Raw genomic sequence first — 13,140 nt, forward strand, 5'->3', positions numbered from 1 at the left:
TGAAATAAAAAAAACAAAAAATAAATAAATTTCCCAAAAGAAATATTGACCATCTGTGAAAGGAGTAATAGCTAAAGCTAATCAGATGAGTTTAGTAAAATGAGTGCAATTCTACCTTCAACTAAAACATAGGAATTGAGTTTTCAAAGTTTTCCTCTTTCATGAATGTGAATTACTGGCAACTTTACATGCTAAACCTGCCAACCACATGTTAGCAAAAAAGAAAAAAGGAATGATAGGATCCATTCACGAAGCTGCATTGCCCTTCAACTTATTTATTGATGTACCGAACATGGAAAAAATCCAAAGTATCCAAACACAAAGTAAAGAACATGTACATCCTTTTAAATACTCAACAAAAGATATTCTATTCCAAAAATGCTGTGAACCAAGTCAGACTATACAACTTCAAATAAATAATCATTCTCATATTAAGAATTGAGATAAGAGGGGTGGGAGGGAACATTTTTTCATGTCGGACCACCAGCACAATTTGTCAAGACCAAATCATCATGAAGAAGTTACAAAAAAGAAAAAAGTTTTTTTTTAACAATGACAGGTCAGGCATGAAAAATGTTGTCTCTACCCCACAGCAGCAAGTATCACAACTCATCTAGACTTAAAGTTTAACTTTTACAAGTAACACAAAGAAGGAATAGATAAACAAGAAAAAGCAGTCGCAAAGATAATTATATAATGCATAGCACACTGCTCATTTAAGGGGAAGCATGACTAGTAATTGGTTTAAATACCAAGCAGGATGCAGGTGCAGTATTCAGTGCATCTAAGGCTCCGCAGCCTCCATTTGTTTGTTCAAGATGAATTAGATGTTGTTCGACAAACTCCTGCGACCAATTTAGCTATTGTTAATGGAACTGCTTCACTGACCTTCCCCTGAAGTGAATAAAGCAATATACACCTTTTTACGATTTTAAAGACAGGTTATATGCATTACGTATATATATATATGAGTATGAAAAAAACAAACAAAAATCAAATAGTTCAAAACTGTGGTTTATATCCATTCTTTACCACATAAATATATATCTATAATGTTTATATATAAAAAACAAAAACAAATGTCTATAGTTTCTTAATACCTTTTTTTTTTTTTTTTACGAAGCAAGACTATCTACAGACCAAACAACCAACAAATTTGATGCACTGTAATGCTAGTCCATAGGACAACAAATCAAGTTTTTCAACTCAAGGGAAACTGAAATTAAAAAAAGGTAAATACCCAAAATGAAAATACCGTACATACTCCATAAAAGTAAAAGGAAAACGATATATATAATATCACACTTTCCAATGAAGTCCAAACTAGAACCAAAAGAAGTCTGCCAAATACTCAACATAAAAAAGGACTTATTTACATAGCTCAAAGCTCAGGAGTAATCCGTTCTATTCTTCAGACTAGGTTTTCTTAAGCTGCTGCCTTCACTGGCTTGTCCTCATTCTTTCATACAAAGTATGTAAAAACCCTTATTGGTTGATATTAAGACAAAATCAGTCTAATGATATATCGTAGGTACATCACAGAACACCATGAGCTCCGTCTGAAGGGAATCCTTTAGGAAGAACTGATTTTTATCCCCCCATTTACCTTTTAAGAGATATCTCCACTTTATAATTTTGCATGCACTTTTTGCGAATAAACCTTTGTATTTTTGTCCGTTTTCCAAATCGAATCGGAAAGCGAGTTGCTAGTCATAACAACCAGGATGACAGGGGGACCCACAGATGATTTTACAAATGAAACCAGCACTGCCATTGATTCTATAATCTAAAGATAATACAAAGATCTCAAAAGGTATCTTTTACATCATAAATCTCTCCAGAAATTTCAACCACTGCAAACTTTCTTGTAAAGTTCAAAAGCTCACAAGGTGTCATATGAAGATATTTCTCAAAGTATCCAAGTCAAAATATTTAGTTCCAGGTCCAGTAAAAAGTTTCTCCAAATTTTTCTTTTTATAAAAATAGATGCTTTTTAAACCCACATCAAAGAGGTTCTTAGCTCTTTGGCAAGGTACTGCTTTAAGAATTTTTTTTTTGTCTTTTATCCGTTAAGTTTACAATAAGCAACATTATGCAGCCAACCAATAACCAACTCATATTACAATAAACAGAACACTTGCAAAATCAACAAAACCGCAAAGAGATCAAAGTAAGTACTTGCTAACCACTGAAGGCATAAACGCACCTAAGGCAAATCAGGACACAAAAATACAAAGAAAATCACTACACATAACCTTACAAGACTTACTGTTTCAAAGCAGATGTGCAACAAAATGACAAAACCTATAGTAACGTTTTAGATGGTCCATCTGTAAAGACAGCAAGAGAATTCAACATCACAGGCAGTAAAACCTGCAGGATTTTTTTTTCCGGTTTTAAAGTATATTGAGAAGATTCAAAGCGTAGCAATGAAAAAAAAAAGAAAAATCACATTGTTGGACGCTAAATATTGTTTTTCTTCGTAACACTGATTTACAAAGCTGTTTTTACTAATGTAGAAAGTTACGGTCGATACGCTTCCATTTTCTGTTTCCATTTTCTGCTGAGTTTTCTAGAAACAATCTCAGTGGGTATTAGGCTTTGTGTGTTTTGTTGGTTTTGAACGAGACTTGCAGCACTCTGTCCCCAAGGCGGTATCCATTCAAGCTGGCGATGGCCACGGCTGCCTCGTCGTAGTTAGTCATGGTGACAAAACCAAATCCTTTGCACTTGTTTGTGTTGAAGTCGCGAATAACTTTGACGTTTGTGACGGCACCAAACGGCCCAAACATCTGCCAAAGGATGCTTTCATCTGCATCTGGAGCCAGGTTGTAGACGAAGATACACCAGCCAGTCCCTGCGTGCCCCGGGATGTTGATGCCAGCCAAGCTGGTCACCCCGTCTATGGCCATGGGGGAGAACCTGCTGTAAAAATACAAAAAGTAACATAGTTCAAGGCAAGAGCCGCAATGAGGGTAAAACTGGCCTTTTTATAAGACAAGAGATGGTGCCAACAAGCCTAACACAATCTGACAAGTCTTTTTAGGGATCAGTGCTAGCCACACTTCATCCTGTGCCATGTTTACAATGCTCTCAGTCACAGTGTTAACACTTCTACATAAATCATTAGATGAACAAGATACTCTTTCTTTTTTTCCCCCCTCAGCTGGGAAATAAGTTTTCAAATCAGCCACATCGAAAAAAAAAGAAGGCTGAGTTGTCATTGAGCAGCTTTTTAAGCAGACCATGAGCGTACAGAGTAATTAAATGGAAACCAAAAACTGGAAAATTAAAATGGTAAATAAACACCATATCCAAGTAGGAATTTGTGCCAGAGTTGGAATAAAGAAGCATACAAACTCCCGGCCTTTGGTAAATGTGATTTTGCAGTTTGAAAAAACAAAATTCTAAGTGCATAGAAAGCCTATGAATTATTGCAGCAGGTGTCATGTAAGATTAGCTGCTCCAGTTGGCCTCTCAGGGAACATCCACCATGACAGGTGTGCTCCCAGCATCAAGGACCCGGAGAGAGATTTGGCAACCAAGACGTCAGCCAACGAGCAGTGCAGAAAAGAAATCACAAGTCTATTGTCGCTGGTGATGGGCCTTTGAGCTTTCAGGGGACTGGACTTCAATCATACCCAAGGAAGGCATTCTTATAAAACTGAACTTAGACAAACTGGTATCCTGGCGAATCCTGAAAGACGTCTGACGCAACCAAGTTTAAACAGGACAGGGCTGTCCATAATAGATCAAGGTAAGGGTATGTAGCTCAAAATACAAGTATGCAATTTTGTGCAATAGCAAGAAAGAGATTGTAAAACTCTGTCCTTTGTTATGTAGACAAGCAGCGTAGACAACACTTTAATCTAGACATGTTGTGACATTATGTTGGGATTAAAGCACTTTGCTGCATCACTGTCACTAACCTAACGTTAGAGAGGGGCACTAAATAAATTAAGTTTCCCCTGCTAGAAACTACACATGGTTACGTTTAACTTCAACTGTACATGTTGTACAGTCTGCCCAATATGCGTACAGTAATGGAGAACCATCAAGGTGCCCTCTTCAAATACACAACTGCAGCCTATGGAGTGTCAGTATGATAATTACCTTGCTTATACTAATGGTACTGTATGCTGTGCATTTAGTTTCCTTTTCCCCCCTCTCATAAAAAAGGTACTGTAATATGCCATGTGTGTTTTTTTTTAAATCATCATTATCTTATTCTGCTTTTGTAAGTTTGTGTCCATGCTATCAAAAGAAACATTTGAAAACAAAATATATATTTTACAATTTGTGGCTGGTCATACAGCCCAGACACTTTTTCTAAAATTCTGTGCATGAGTGATTTAATTTCACGTTTCAGTTGCCAATCCAATGGCACCTTATATCCAGCAGGTCCTGGCTTTGAATGGCACTGGAGCCTGATGTGTCATGTTGTCCTAAGGACAGGCTGAGGACAGCATAAATGTGCCCATGTACCTTTTTTGTACCAAAAAAAAAAAAAAAAAGGTACAACTTTAGATAAAACTCTGATAAACAAGTCTTAAATGATTTACACTATATTAAATGTATGTTTACTAGTAGAATGTATTCATGGCACAAATTAGTGTTAGCCCCAGGTCAGAAGAGCAGGTAGTGACACCCTCCATTGCCTGTTGGCACTGGCCCTCTCCTCCCCGCATCCAACATACAGGTCTTAGTTCTGCATCGTGCATTTACACTAAATAGTTACACGATCACTTGCTGTTAAGACACAAACAGCCCATTTCAAACACAACAGCTGAATAATGTATATTAGCACCAATGCATACACACAAAAGCAGTTTTTTGCTCAACAACCTGATATTGAATTATCCTATGCAGTGTTCACTACCTACGCAAAATTACCAAGAGCTCATGAAGGAAAAACAAAACAAACAAACATAAAAAAATATATATATATCCCATCAGCTCCCTGGTGTTAAAGACCCACTCCCGTGAAAATCGTGTTTTTTGAGCTTTTCACATGTTCCTGTGGCATTTTTCTTGTGTTAGAGCACTTATCAGCAGAGAAGGAAGTGCAAAATTGCATTTCAGAGTTTTTCTGCCTTCAAACTGCTGTGAACCAATGGCAGACTCAAACTGGCAGTTTCAGGATGACTGGAGTTGAGGGTGTCACAGCTCCAGGGGAGGGCACTAGTGCTACAAGCTCCCGCCCCGCTCTGCATCTGGCTCAGAGGTGAAAGCCTTCACAGCTCGGTGTAGCTGTGAAGGTATAATAGGTATAGCTCACCTGGTAGAGCAGCTTGCACTGTGAGCAAGGACTATGCACCAGTCTGGGATCGAATCCCAGTGTGGAGTTTTACGTTAAACGCGCTGAATCTGTAATTGTACAATGTCCAGCTGTCAGCAAGCGGGGGTGTGGGGTGCGAGGAGGTGGCTGGGCGGGTGCAGAGCAGCGCAGTCTCCGCCCACCCCCCAGAGGTGCATTGCTAATGTGCATGGCTAATGAGCTGGTTTTAAAATGGCCGAAAAGGGTCGCGGGAGTGGGACTTTAAGTCTGAATTTCCCCCAGGATCAATTAAAGCAGCCTATAAAATCTAAAAAAGAAAATCAATTTACCTTTTGACTCCATAGGCCATGTTCAGCAGATTGTCCAGCCTAAATAAAAACAAACATTAAATTAATGTCAAAATAAAGATAGTTGTTTATGATGGTGATGATGCATTTTGACAGGATGACAGAGATGAGCAATAATCCTGTTGCCATAATTAAAGTAATCCCAAGACTTGTGTCCTTATTAACATGTTAACGGAACTTGTGTATCAATATTCAACCTACACAACACAACCAAGAGGAGCCATTCAGTTCACATAGGAAGCATGAGATAGGCTGCAAATATTGCAGCTTTCACAGGATATGATGTGAAAATTCAATTTCCACAAATAGTTTTTTTTTCATACTGAACCACTGAGGTCAATCAGTGGATTGAGGAGCAAATTCATTTATGGATTCATTTCCACATTTGTGGCAACTAACCAGGGTAACTGTCTAAAAACTTTGAGGCCATCTACTGAATTATCCACCAGAGTATTGCTCATCTCATTTCCATATGTGTCAAAATGTGCTCCAGCCCAATTGTGTCGTAGGCCTACATCTGCAACAGGAGGAACACAGCAAAGTTGAAAATGTGAATATGGGGATGAATTATTCCATTCAGAGTATTGATGAGCTCCAACACAGAATATTTTCATAATACTGCTGTGAGACAATTTAAATGCTAATTTCAAAATGCCTCACAGGGTCAACAGATTCAGCATCACTTACAGTATTAACTGTGTTTGGCTCTAATCAGATTTTTTTTTTTTTTTGGTGTGCCCCTTTTACCTGAAGCGTTGTGCCTGCTGTGCGAGGGGTCCTGGGTACCTTCGATTGGGTGATTGATACAGCTGGGACAGCAGTGCCTGACTGGTCTTCTGGCTTGGGTTGTTCGCAAACTTCACTGTAATAGGTTCAGTGGCACCAGGCGGCTTCTGACAGTTCAGACCCTTAATGGCTTCCTCAGCCTCAACTCGCCGGTCAAAACGAATAAAGCCAACCCCTCTGGAAACACCTGTTCACAGCATACAGTCATAATATTAGTTACATGCTAAATTTCCATTGACAGCCATGAAAATATTACATTATTGATCTACACTGTAAATTTAAATGGGTACAGTTGTGTCAACAGAAGTATTTGATTATCAATTTATTTCCCTGAACAGTGATACAATGTTATCTAGTCACGTTTATTGTACCCACACCCTCTGTAAACAGTGAGGTATCTCAAGTGCAGGGCATTGCTCTGAGGGTGTGTCATTGGACTGCAATGCAAAGCACAACGTATAGCAAAAAGCTATTTTTTAGTCATTGAAATTGAGCTACATTAACTTAAACATGTTTTTACATAAGATTTGCATTTTGTGCATTTGCCAGTCAATAATTCAAATCCCAAGCCCATTTCACATGAAGGTTTCACAACCAATGCTGATGTGACCATGACATTATGTGATCTACAACCCAGAAGAAGTGCAAATAACTGAAACACAACGCAGATCTACTAACATTAGTAATGACCCTTTCCAAATCAAGGACAGTTGCAAATACCAAACATGGGTAGCAATAGGGGGGAAAATGGAGGTGAAAAAAGTGACGCAGCCACAGCAGCAATAAAACCTTCAAATAATTGGACACTGAGCAGCGGGAGACCAAGACTGAAGATTGTGACATGTACATATGTCCCAAGACGGCACAAAGAGGTGGAAAAAAGAGAAACCCTTCAATGCATCACTGTCATTCAACCTATACAGACAAAATATATTAATGACTGCTAGAAATCTTTGTGATAATCAATTGTAAATTAATCAGTATTAATTTACAAGATAACCTTAGCAAGTTACCATGGTTATCTAGCTACTACATTGGTTTTCAGTGTTGGCTAGCTATTTTGTGGATATAAAAAAATAAAAAACAAAAAATCCACAAGGATACTTTTTAAAACCCCTTTAAAAACCACAGATGTTACAAGTTCAACATTATTCCTTTAACTTCTTTACCTCTTCCTGCCCTCTTGGGACATCCATACATGTCTTTTCACTCTTGGTCTTGTTTCTTCCTGCTGACTGCCAAACAGCCTTGAGCTTCAGTAGTACCTTTGCCAAATCAAAAACAGGTCCATCACTCCAGTCCCCCGTGATGCATGTAGTACTTCTACTTGCTGCATGTTTGTCAATTTCACATCTGCTTTCTTTCTAGGTAAAAACGTTATGTTTTTTTTGTTTTTTTAACTAAATGTTTGTGCCTTTGCATTTGGTATGCAATCCAGTACTTGTGTTCTCAAAATGTTTAATCTTATGTGTTTTATCCTTGGGAGACACAACATTAAAATGCATAAGAAAATACAAGTAACTAGTGTCCATGAGCTTGGGTGCACAAGCAGGTTGCAATTTCTCTTTCTTTTTTAGTGATTGTATTTCCCCTTTCTTACAGCTTCACCACAGATTACTCCATTCATACAAATGTAAATGGAAAATAAATTCTCCTGATACAAGTGATTTTATGTTTGAGAAATAAAGACAGCTATTCCCATTATGCATGCCTGAAGGAACTTTATATGTTTCAGCAGCACACTGTCCCAGTGAAAGATTATGTTTATTAGTGTTTCATACGTGGGTTCTGCCTCCACATGACAGTTGCGAATATAACTACTCTAAAAACATTTAATTTTTCGCCATCAGGCAGGCATTGCATGTACAACTTGGGGATGAGGGAAAAAAAGAAAGAAAGGCAAAAGCTGGAGAAGGCAAGTGCAGGCAGAAGAGAGATTGGAGGGAAAAAAGAAATTATGAAGCATTGAGTCCTGCTACTTAAACACCCATTTCATATTCTATCCATCTATGCATATTTATGAACACCTCTAGTGGAAAATTGCATTTTTTAGAGACGTCAAACCACCACCACCTCTGATATATTTCTCAGGCCCTGCTGTGTCATTTTGTTAGGGAGCCAGTGTGGAACGAAGGGGAGGAAAGTGGCATAGTAGAAAAGGAATAAGGGTGTGGGGGCCGGGGGCGCAAAACCATGGGACAGCTGTCATGTTCTACTCACCAGTCACCTGGTCCACCAGAATACGTGAGGTAATGATGCGTCCATACTGAGAGAAGAGCTGCTCCAGTTCTTTCTGAGTCATGGTCTTTGGCAAGCCACTGACGTACAAATTTGCATCTCTGATGGAGGCAGAACTTGGACGCGCATAGGAAACCTACAGGCAGAGAAGTTAACATAACCATTGGTACATTATTACTGCAACCAGCTCTAGCACACACAGCAACAGACCTGCAAACTACCTCATCTTCTGAGGTCAAGGGAGGCTACTCACCACACTTCTGCACATTTGCTCAAATTGAAAAAGAGCAGATACAATTTCTATTACATAGATTGAAAACTGGTATTAACTTGACAGTTCATTTTAAATATACTTTATATGATAAGGTCATCGCAGACCACATGATGCTTTGGCCACACACAAAGAAAGCTTGCTACGATTCAATATTTGCACTATTCTTTTAATTTGATGAGACACTTGATAATACCATTTGAGTGCAGTATGGCAGATCAGCAACACAACAGTGCTGATACCATTTCAATATATTGATGAAAATTGTATTTCTAAGATTGCTAAGGTATTCAAGGAAGGCATTTGCAATACAACAGTCATAGTTGCTGATGGCACATGATTCCCCAGTTTAAAACCTGTATAATGACTTGGAGAACTACTAAAGGTGTGTTGAGGCTAAATTAAGCAAATATTTGTGACATGAACTGAGCAGACGGGAGCATAAGTTCTTAGCCCACAGCTATCAGACTGTATGAATGTGCAGGAGGAGAGGGTCTCAAGAAAATAAGCAAACTGAGTTTCTGGTAGGAGTTGACATCAGTCTGCGTTGTAGCGTACACACACAGTCGGTGCCTGCTACAGCAAACATTCCTGCTGTCGTTGGCTGTTTGTGGCTAATAAACACAGACTGCAAAAACACTCCACAGCTGTTAAATTTGCTAAAAAGAGCTCCTGTTAATCTTAAGGGAGGAACCACAGTAGTCTGTCAGAGAGTGAAACATTGACAGATATGTTGATTGGCTGTTGTGGAGCATGTGAGACAAAAATATAACATGGCGACAGAAAAAAAAAAACATTTGGTTCAAAGCTGTGCCCTTATAAATTTACATTTTTACAGTTGCTATTGACCATTTTGATTGACATCATTTACGTCCTACAACATTAGGGTGGTGTACTGGATAATGTCTCTGCTTCATGGTCTGTTTATCAGGCTGCTTTTCTTTCCCCGGAGCAAATTTAAGAATGACTCTTATCAGTAAAACGGACAGTGACAAATCAGCCTGTCCAGAAAAAGTCAAACTGGCACTTTTCTGTCCATCAACTCAGCTGGAAACTTGACATAGATAGATGCAGCATCAGGCCTGTCTAGACAGCTCTCATTTAAAAATAAATTCAACATTTCTAGCAAACTGCTCGAGACATATCAGTGTGACTGTCTCTTAAAACTAATCTCACATATTCCTGTTTAAAGTGACAAGGTATGTTGAGATCCCCCAGCAGGGGAAACAAACACGCAGCACACAGTGCATAAACACAGCAAACATAGAGCACAGAAGGGGGGCAGAGAGCCATGCAGGTCCTGTGGATCAATACATCATTACATCCCTGAGTAATCATAAATTCATTTTCTCTGTACATCCCAATTTCAGTTTAGTTGGCATTTATACAATACCATGCAGATACCCGTCCACCTAAATTCAGGGGTTAATGTGTAAAAATGGGTCGATGGTCCTGCAGCCCACATGAAAGAATCAGAGAGGGAGAGAGAAAGTAACACAGCAAGAGTCAAGGGTCTGCTGCATCTTGCTACTCCCTCCATCTGGTGGCTGCAGATTCTTCTGACTTGACTGTCAATTACCTGAATCGCAACACGGCTATTTAATTACAGTGTCAGACGTGTTAAATGGCTTTATACCAAGCCCCGCACTGCAATCTTATGCAATGGATTGCATGAAAAAAGCACTTTAATTAAACCTTCAAAAGGATTCCTTTATGCTCTCAGATCGATACAAACTCCACTTGGTCACCCTACCTCAAAACTCACCCTGCTTCTGCCCTAGAGGGAAGGCTGACAAAGTGAACGTGATAGCTAAAGCTCTCTGCCCACAGCCAGGCAACTCCCCCACTTCTCATCCCTGCCTCCCTCCCAGTCTCACCTTCACACTTCATTTGATGCTAATATTTGCAAAGTATATTCCTCTACCTCAACTGGGGTTTATTTGCACTTCTGACAGAGCAGCCAGAGAATTTTGGATGTGCAATATATATATAAAAAATGTTCCCATGTTCTACTTTTAGATATATGAAGTGAAGAAGGTGGAGAGAAAGATCTGTTTGGTGTTTGATTCAGAGAAATAAAGTGTTATGGTTCATAATATGGCACATCTTCCACTGTCAAAATATTCTACATTTTCACAATGATATTTAAATGCTAGATACAAAAATCAAGCATACAGCATACACATTTTGGTACTATTCAAACAGGATGTTCAAATCACAAAATGTGCTTTTGCCTGCAGACATTTTCTCTAATACCCTCTGTCCAATGTGAGAAGGCATCTGGCTAGCTCCTTGTATGGCCACTGTGAAATAATATCACATCTAATAATCTGGCTCCACCATCCACAAATCTTGCAGCACTATATGAAGCAAATGAGTTTTTCCACCAGCACATTGAGTGCTACATTGCCTGATGAATGCTAATGGCAGCCACCTCCCTGTAAAGGCATACAGCAGTGCTACAGCACATGCAACCATAGAAACAGTTCTGCTCTACTTGAGGCCCAGGCAAAGCTGCCTGTGACCAGATTAACAATAGGCTCCCTTTCCACCCCACATTTCTCCAGCCTCATTATGCTGCGACTCCAACCCAGAGACCTAAACATGTTCAGCATATCTTGGATTTTTAGCAAACAGTCGTGGATGGTAACAGATTTGGGTGAGTTCAATATGACTGTTTGATTAACTTGCTTATTGGAGATTATAATGTACATGGCAATGCCTGCTAGCAATTTAAAAGAATGATGATATCTTACCTTGATGGTTTTGGTCTGAAGTCTCAAGCCATTTAAAGTATTGATGGCTTTTTCTGCGTCCTTCGGGTCCACGTAATTCACAAATCCATAGCCTAGGCTCTGTCCTGAAAACACAAGAACAAGAATATGTTCAATGTCACACTTAATAAAGAGTGAAAAGTGACGGCTGAATACAAACACCAACAATGTATCACTACTACATAATACTCGAAAATGAAGCTTGAGGAATACAAGGACACACAGATGAACAAGTCAGTCTTCATTTCTTATCTTGCAGAGCATGAGGAACACAGGAAGTCAAAATCCCATTTCCAACCAGCACCTCTTTAGCTTACAACCTTAGTAATTCTCAAACCAACTCTTTGACAAACATGTCTTAAATTAAAAACGACAAGCAATTGCTCTGCTCTCACACCAACTCATCTGACATAGTGCAGTAGCTGAGGCGCAATGTGTTCCCCTCTCTCTACAGTTTATCTCTAAAATGTACAATAGATTGACACCCACTCTTTATGTGCACAGAGGCAATTCAATTTCCTCCACCCACACTGCTGGGTCTCTCCGCAATTCTACTGCCGGTCAAGTTCACCAGCTCAAGCAGTTTCAGCATATTAATACGGCATATAAGCAACTTGAATTTTATCGAGAACTTCATGTGAGATTAGATGTTAATATTTCCACATATATCCAAATATCATATTGAAGCAGAGCATAGATTCAGCAAGATGCACAAGTATGCACTAGGGATGAGGCACCTGCTATACTTAAAAAAAAAATTCAAAATCATGTTACTTCTGGTTTTACCGTTGTCTCAAATATACACAATTGTAAGCCTCACATACTGATGGAACATAAATCTGCTCCAATTCAAAAAATAACCTATGGATTTAAATCAGGATACATTGGTATATTGGTATGAAAAATACAGGCAGACAGCTAAATATTGCTTGCAGCATTGCTATTAGGTCGGCTCTACTGTACATCTGAAAGCCCTATATGCATCATACTGGATTATCTGTCTTCCCACTGTGAGTCATTGCTCTCATGGGTTGTTCATCTGTGATCAAGAGAAGTTCATAAACTTTATTTCACCTTGCATCTCAGGGACTGTTATAGCCAGGAGAAACATGCTGAGCCTTTGAAATGAGCTGGTGAAATGACACTTTTACTTAAACCCTGAGGGCAAACCGCCTGCCACACTGCGTTCCACTGTACATGCTGCATGTGGGCATGTTACGCCCTTATAGTGATGTCTTCCTATGGAACGTCTAATACCCGCTACATCCACTGATATAACGGGGAGGCCCTAAGCATGTTCCTCCAACAAACAACTTCAGCTGTCATTAAGGAGTAGAGGCGGTATGCAGGGAAGCACTTTCAAACAGACAACTGCACCCAGCTTCCTTTAAAAGACTAGTGCTGCCCATAGTGGGAGGAAAATGACACAAAGATTAGCCGCTGCAG

General features: G+C 39.3%; 1 protein-coding gene across 8 annotated transcripts in view; it reads right to left on the minus strand.

Moving 5' to 3' along the window:
* Positions 1 to 259: 259 nt before the first annotated feature.
* The window catches only part of elavl2 (ELAV like RNA binding protein 2), a 31,176-nt gene continuing 18,295 nt past the window's right edge, over positions 260 to 13,140 (minus strand). For 5 of the 8 annotated variants that reach the window (XM_085760248.1, XM_085760250.1, XM_085760254.1 and 2 more), the window contains 5 exons: positions 11,677 to 11,780; positions 8,632 to 8,785; positions 6,373 to 6,598; positions 5,608 to 5,646; positions 260 to 2,925 (listed from right to left, as the gene is read on the minus strand). In XM_085760248.1, coding sequence (XP_085616374.1) covers positions 2,595 to 2,925; positions 5,608 to 5,646; positions 6,373 to 6,598; positions 8,632 to 8,785; positions 11,677 to 11,780 — 854 coding nt within the window. In that variant the 3' untranslated portion in view covers positions 260 to 2,594. The remainder of the gene's footprint in view (positions 2,926 to 5,607; positions 5,647 to 6,372; positions 6,599 to 8,631; positions 8,786 to 11,676; positions 11,781 to 13,140) is intronic. The other 3 variants (XM_085760252.1, XM_085760255.1, XM_085760251.1) reach the window with 1 other exon arrangement.

Source organism: Trachurus japonicus, chromosome 18 (genome assembly GCF_045865225.1).
Source record: "Trachurus japonicus isolate A0001 chromosome 18, Traja_1.0".
NCBI lineage: Eukaryota > Metazoa > Chordata > Actinopteri > Carangiformes > Carangidae > Trachurus > Trachurus japonicus.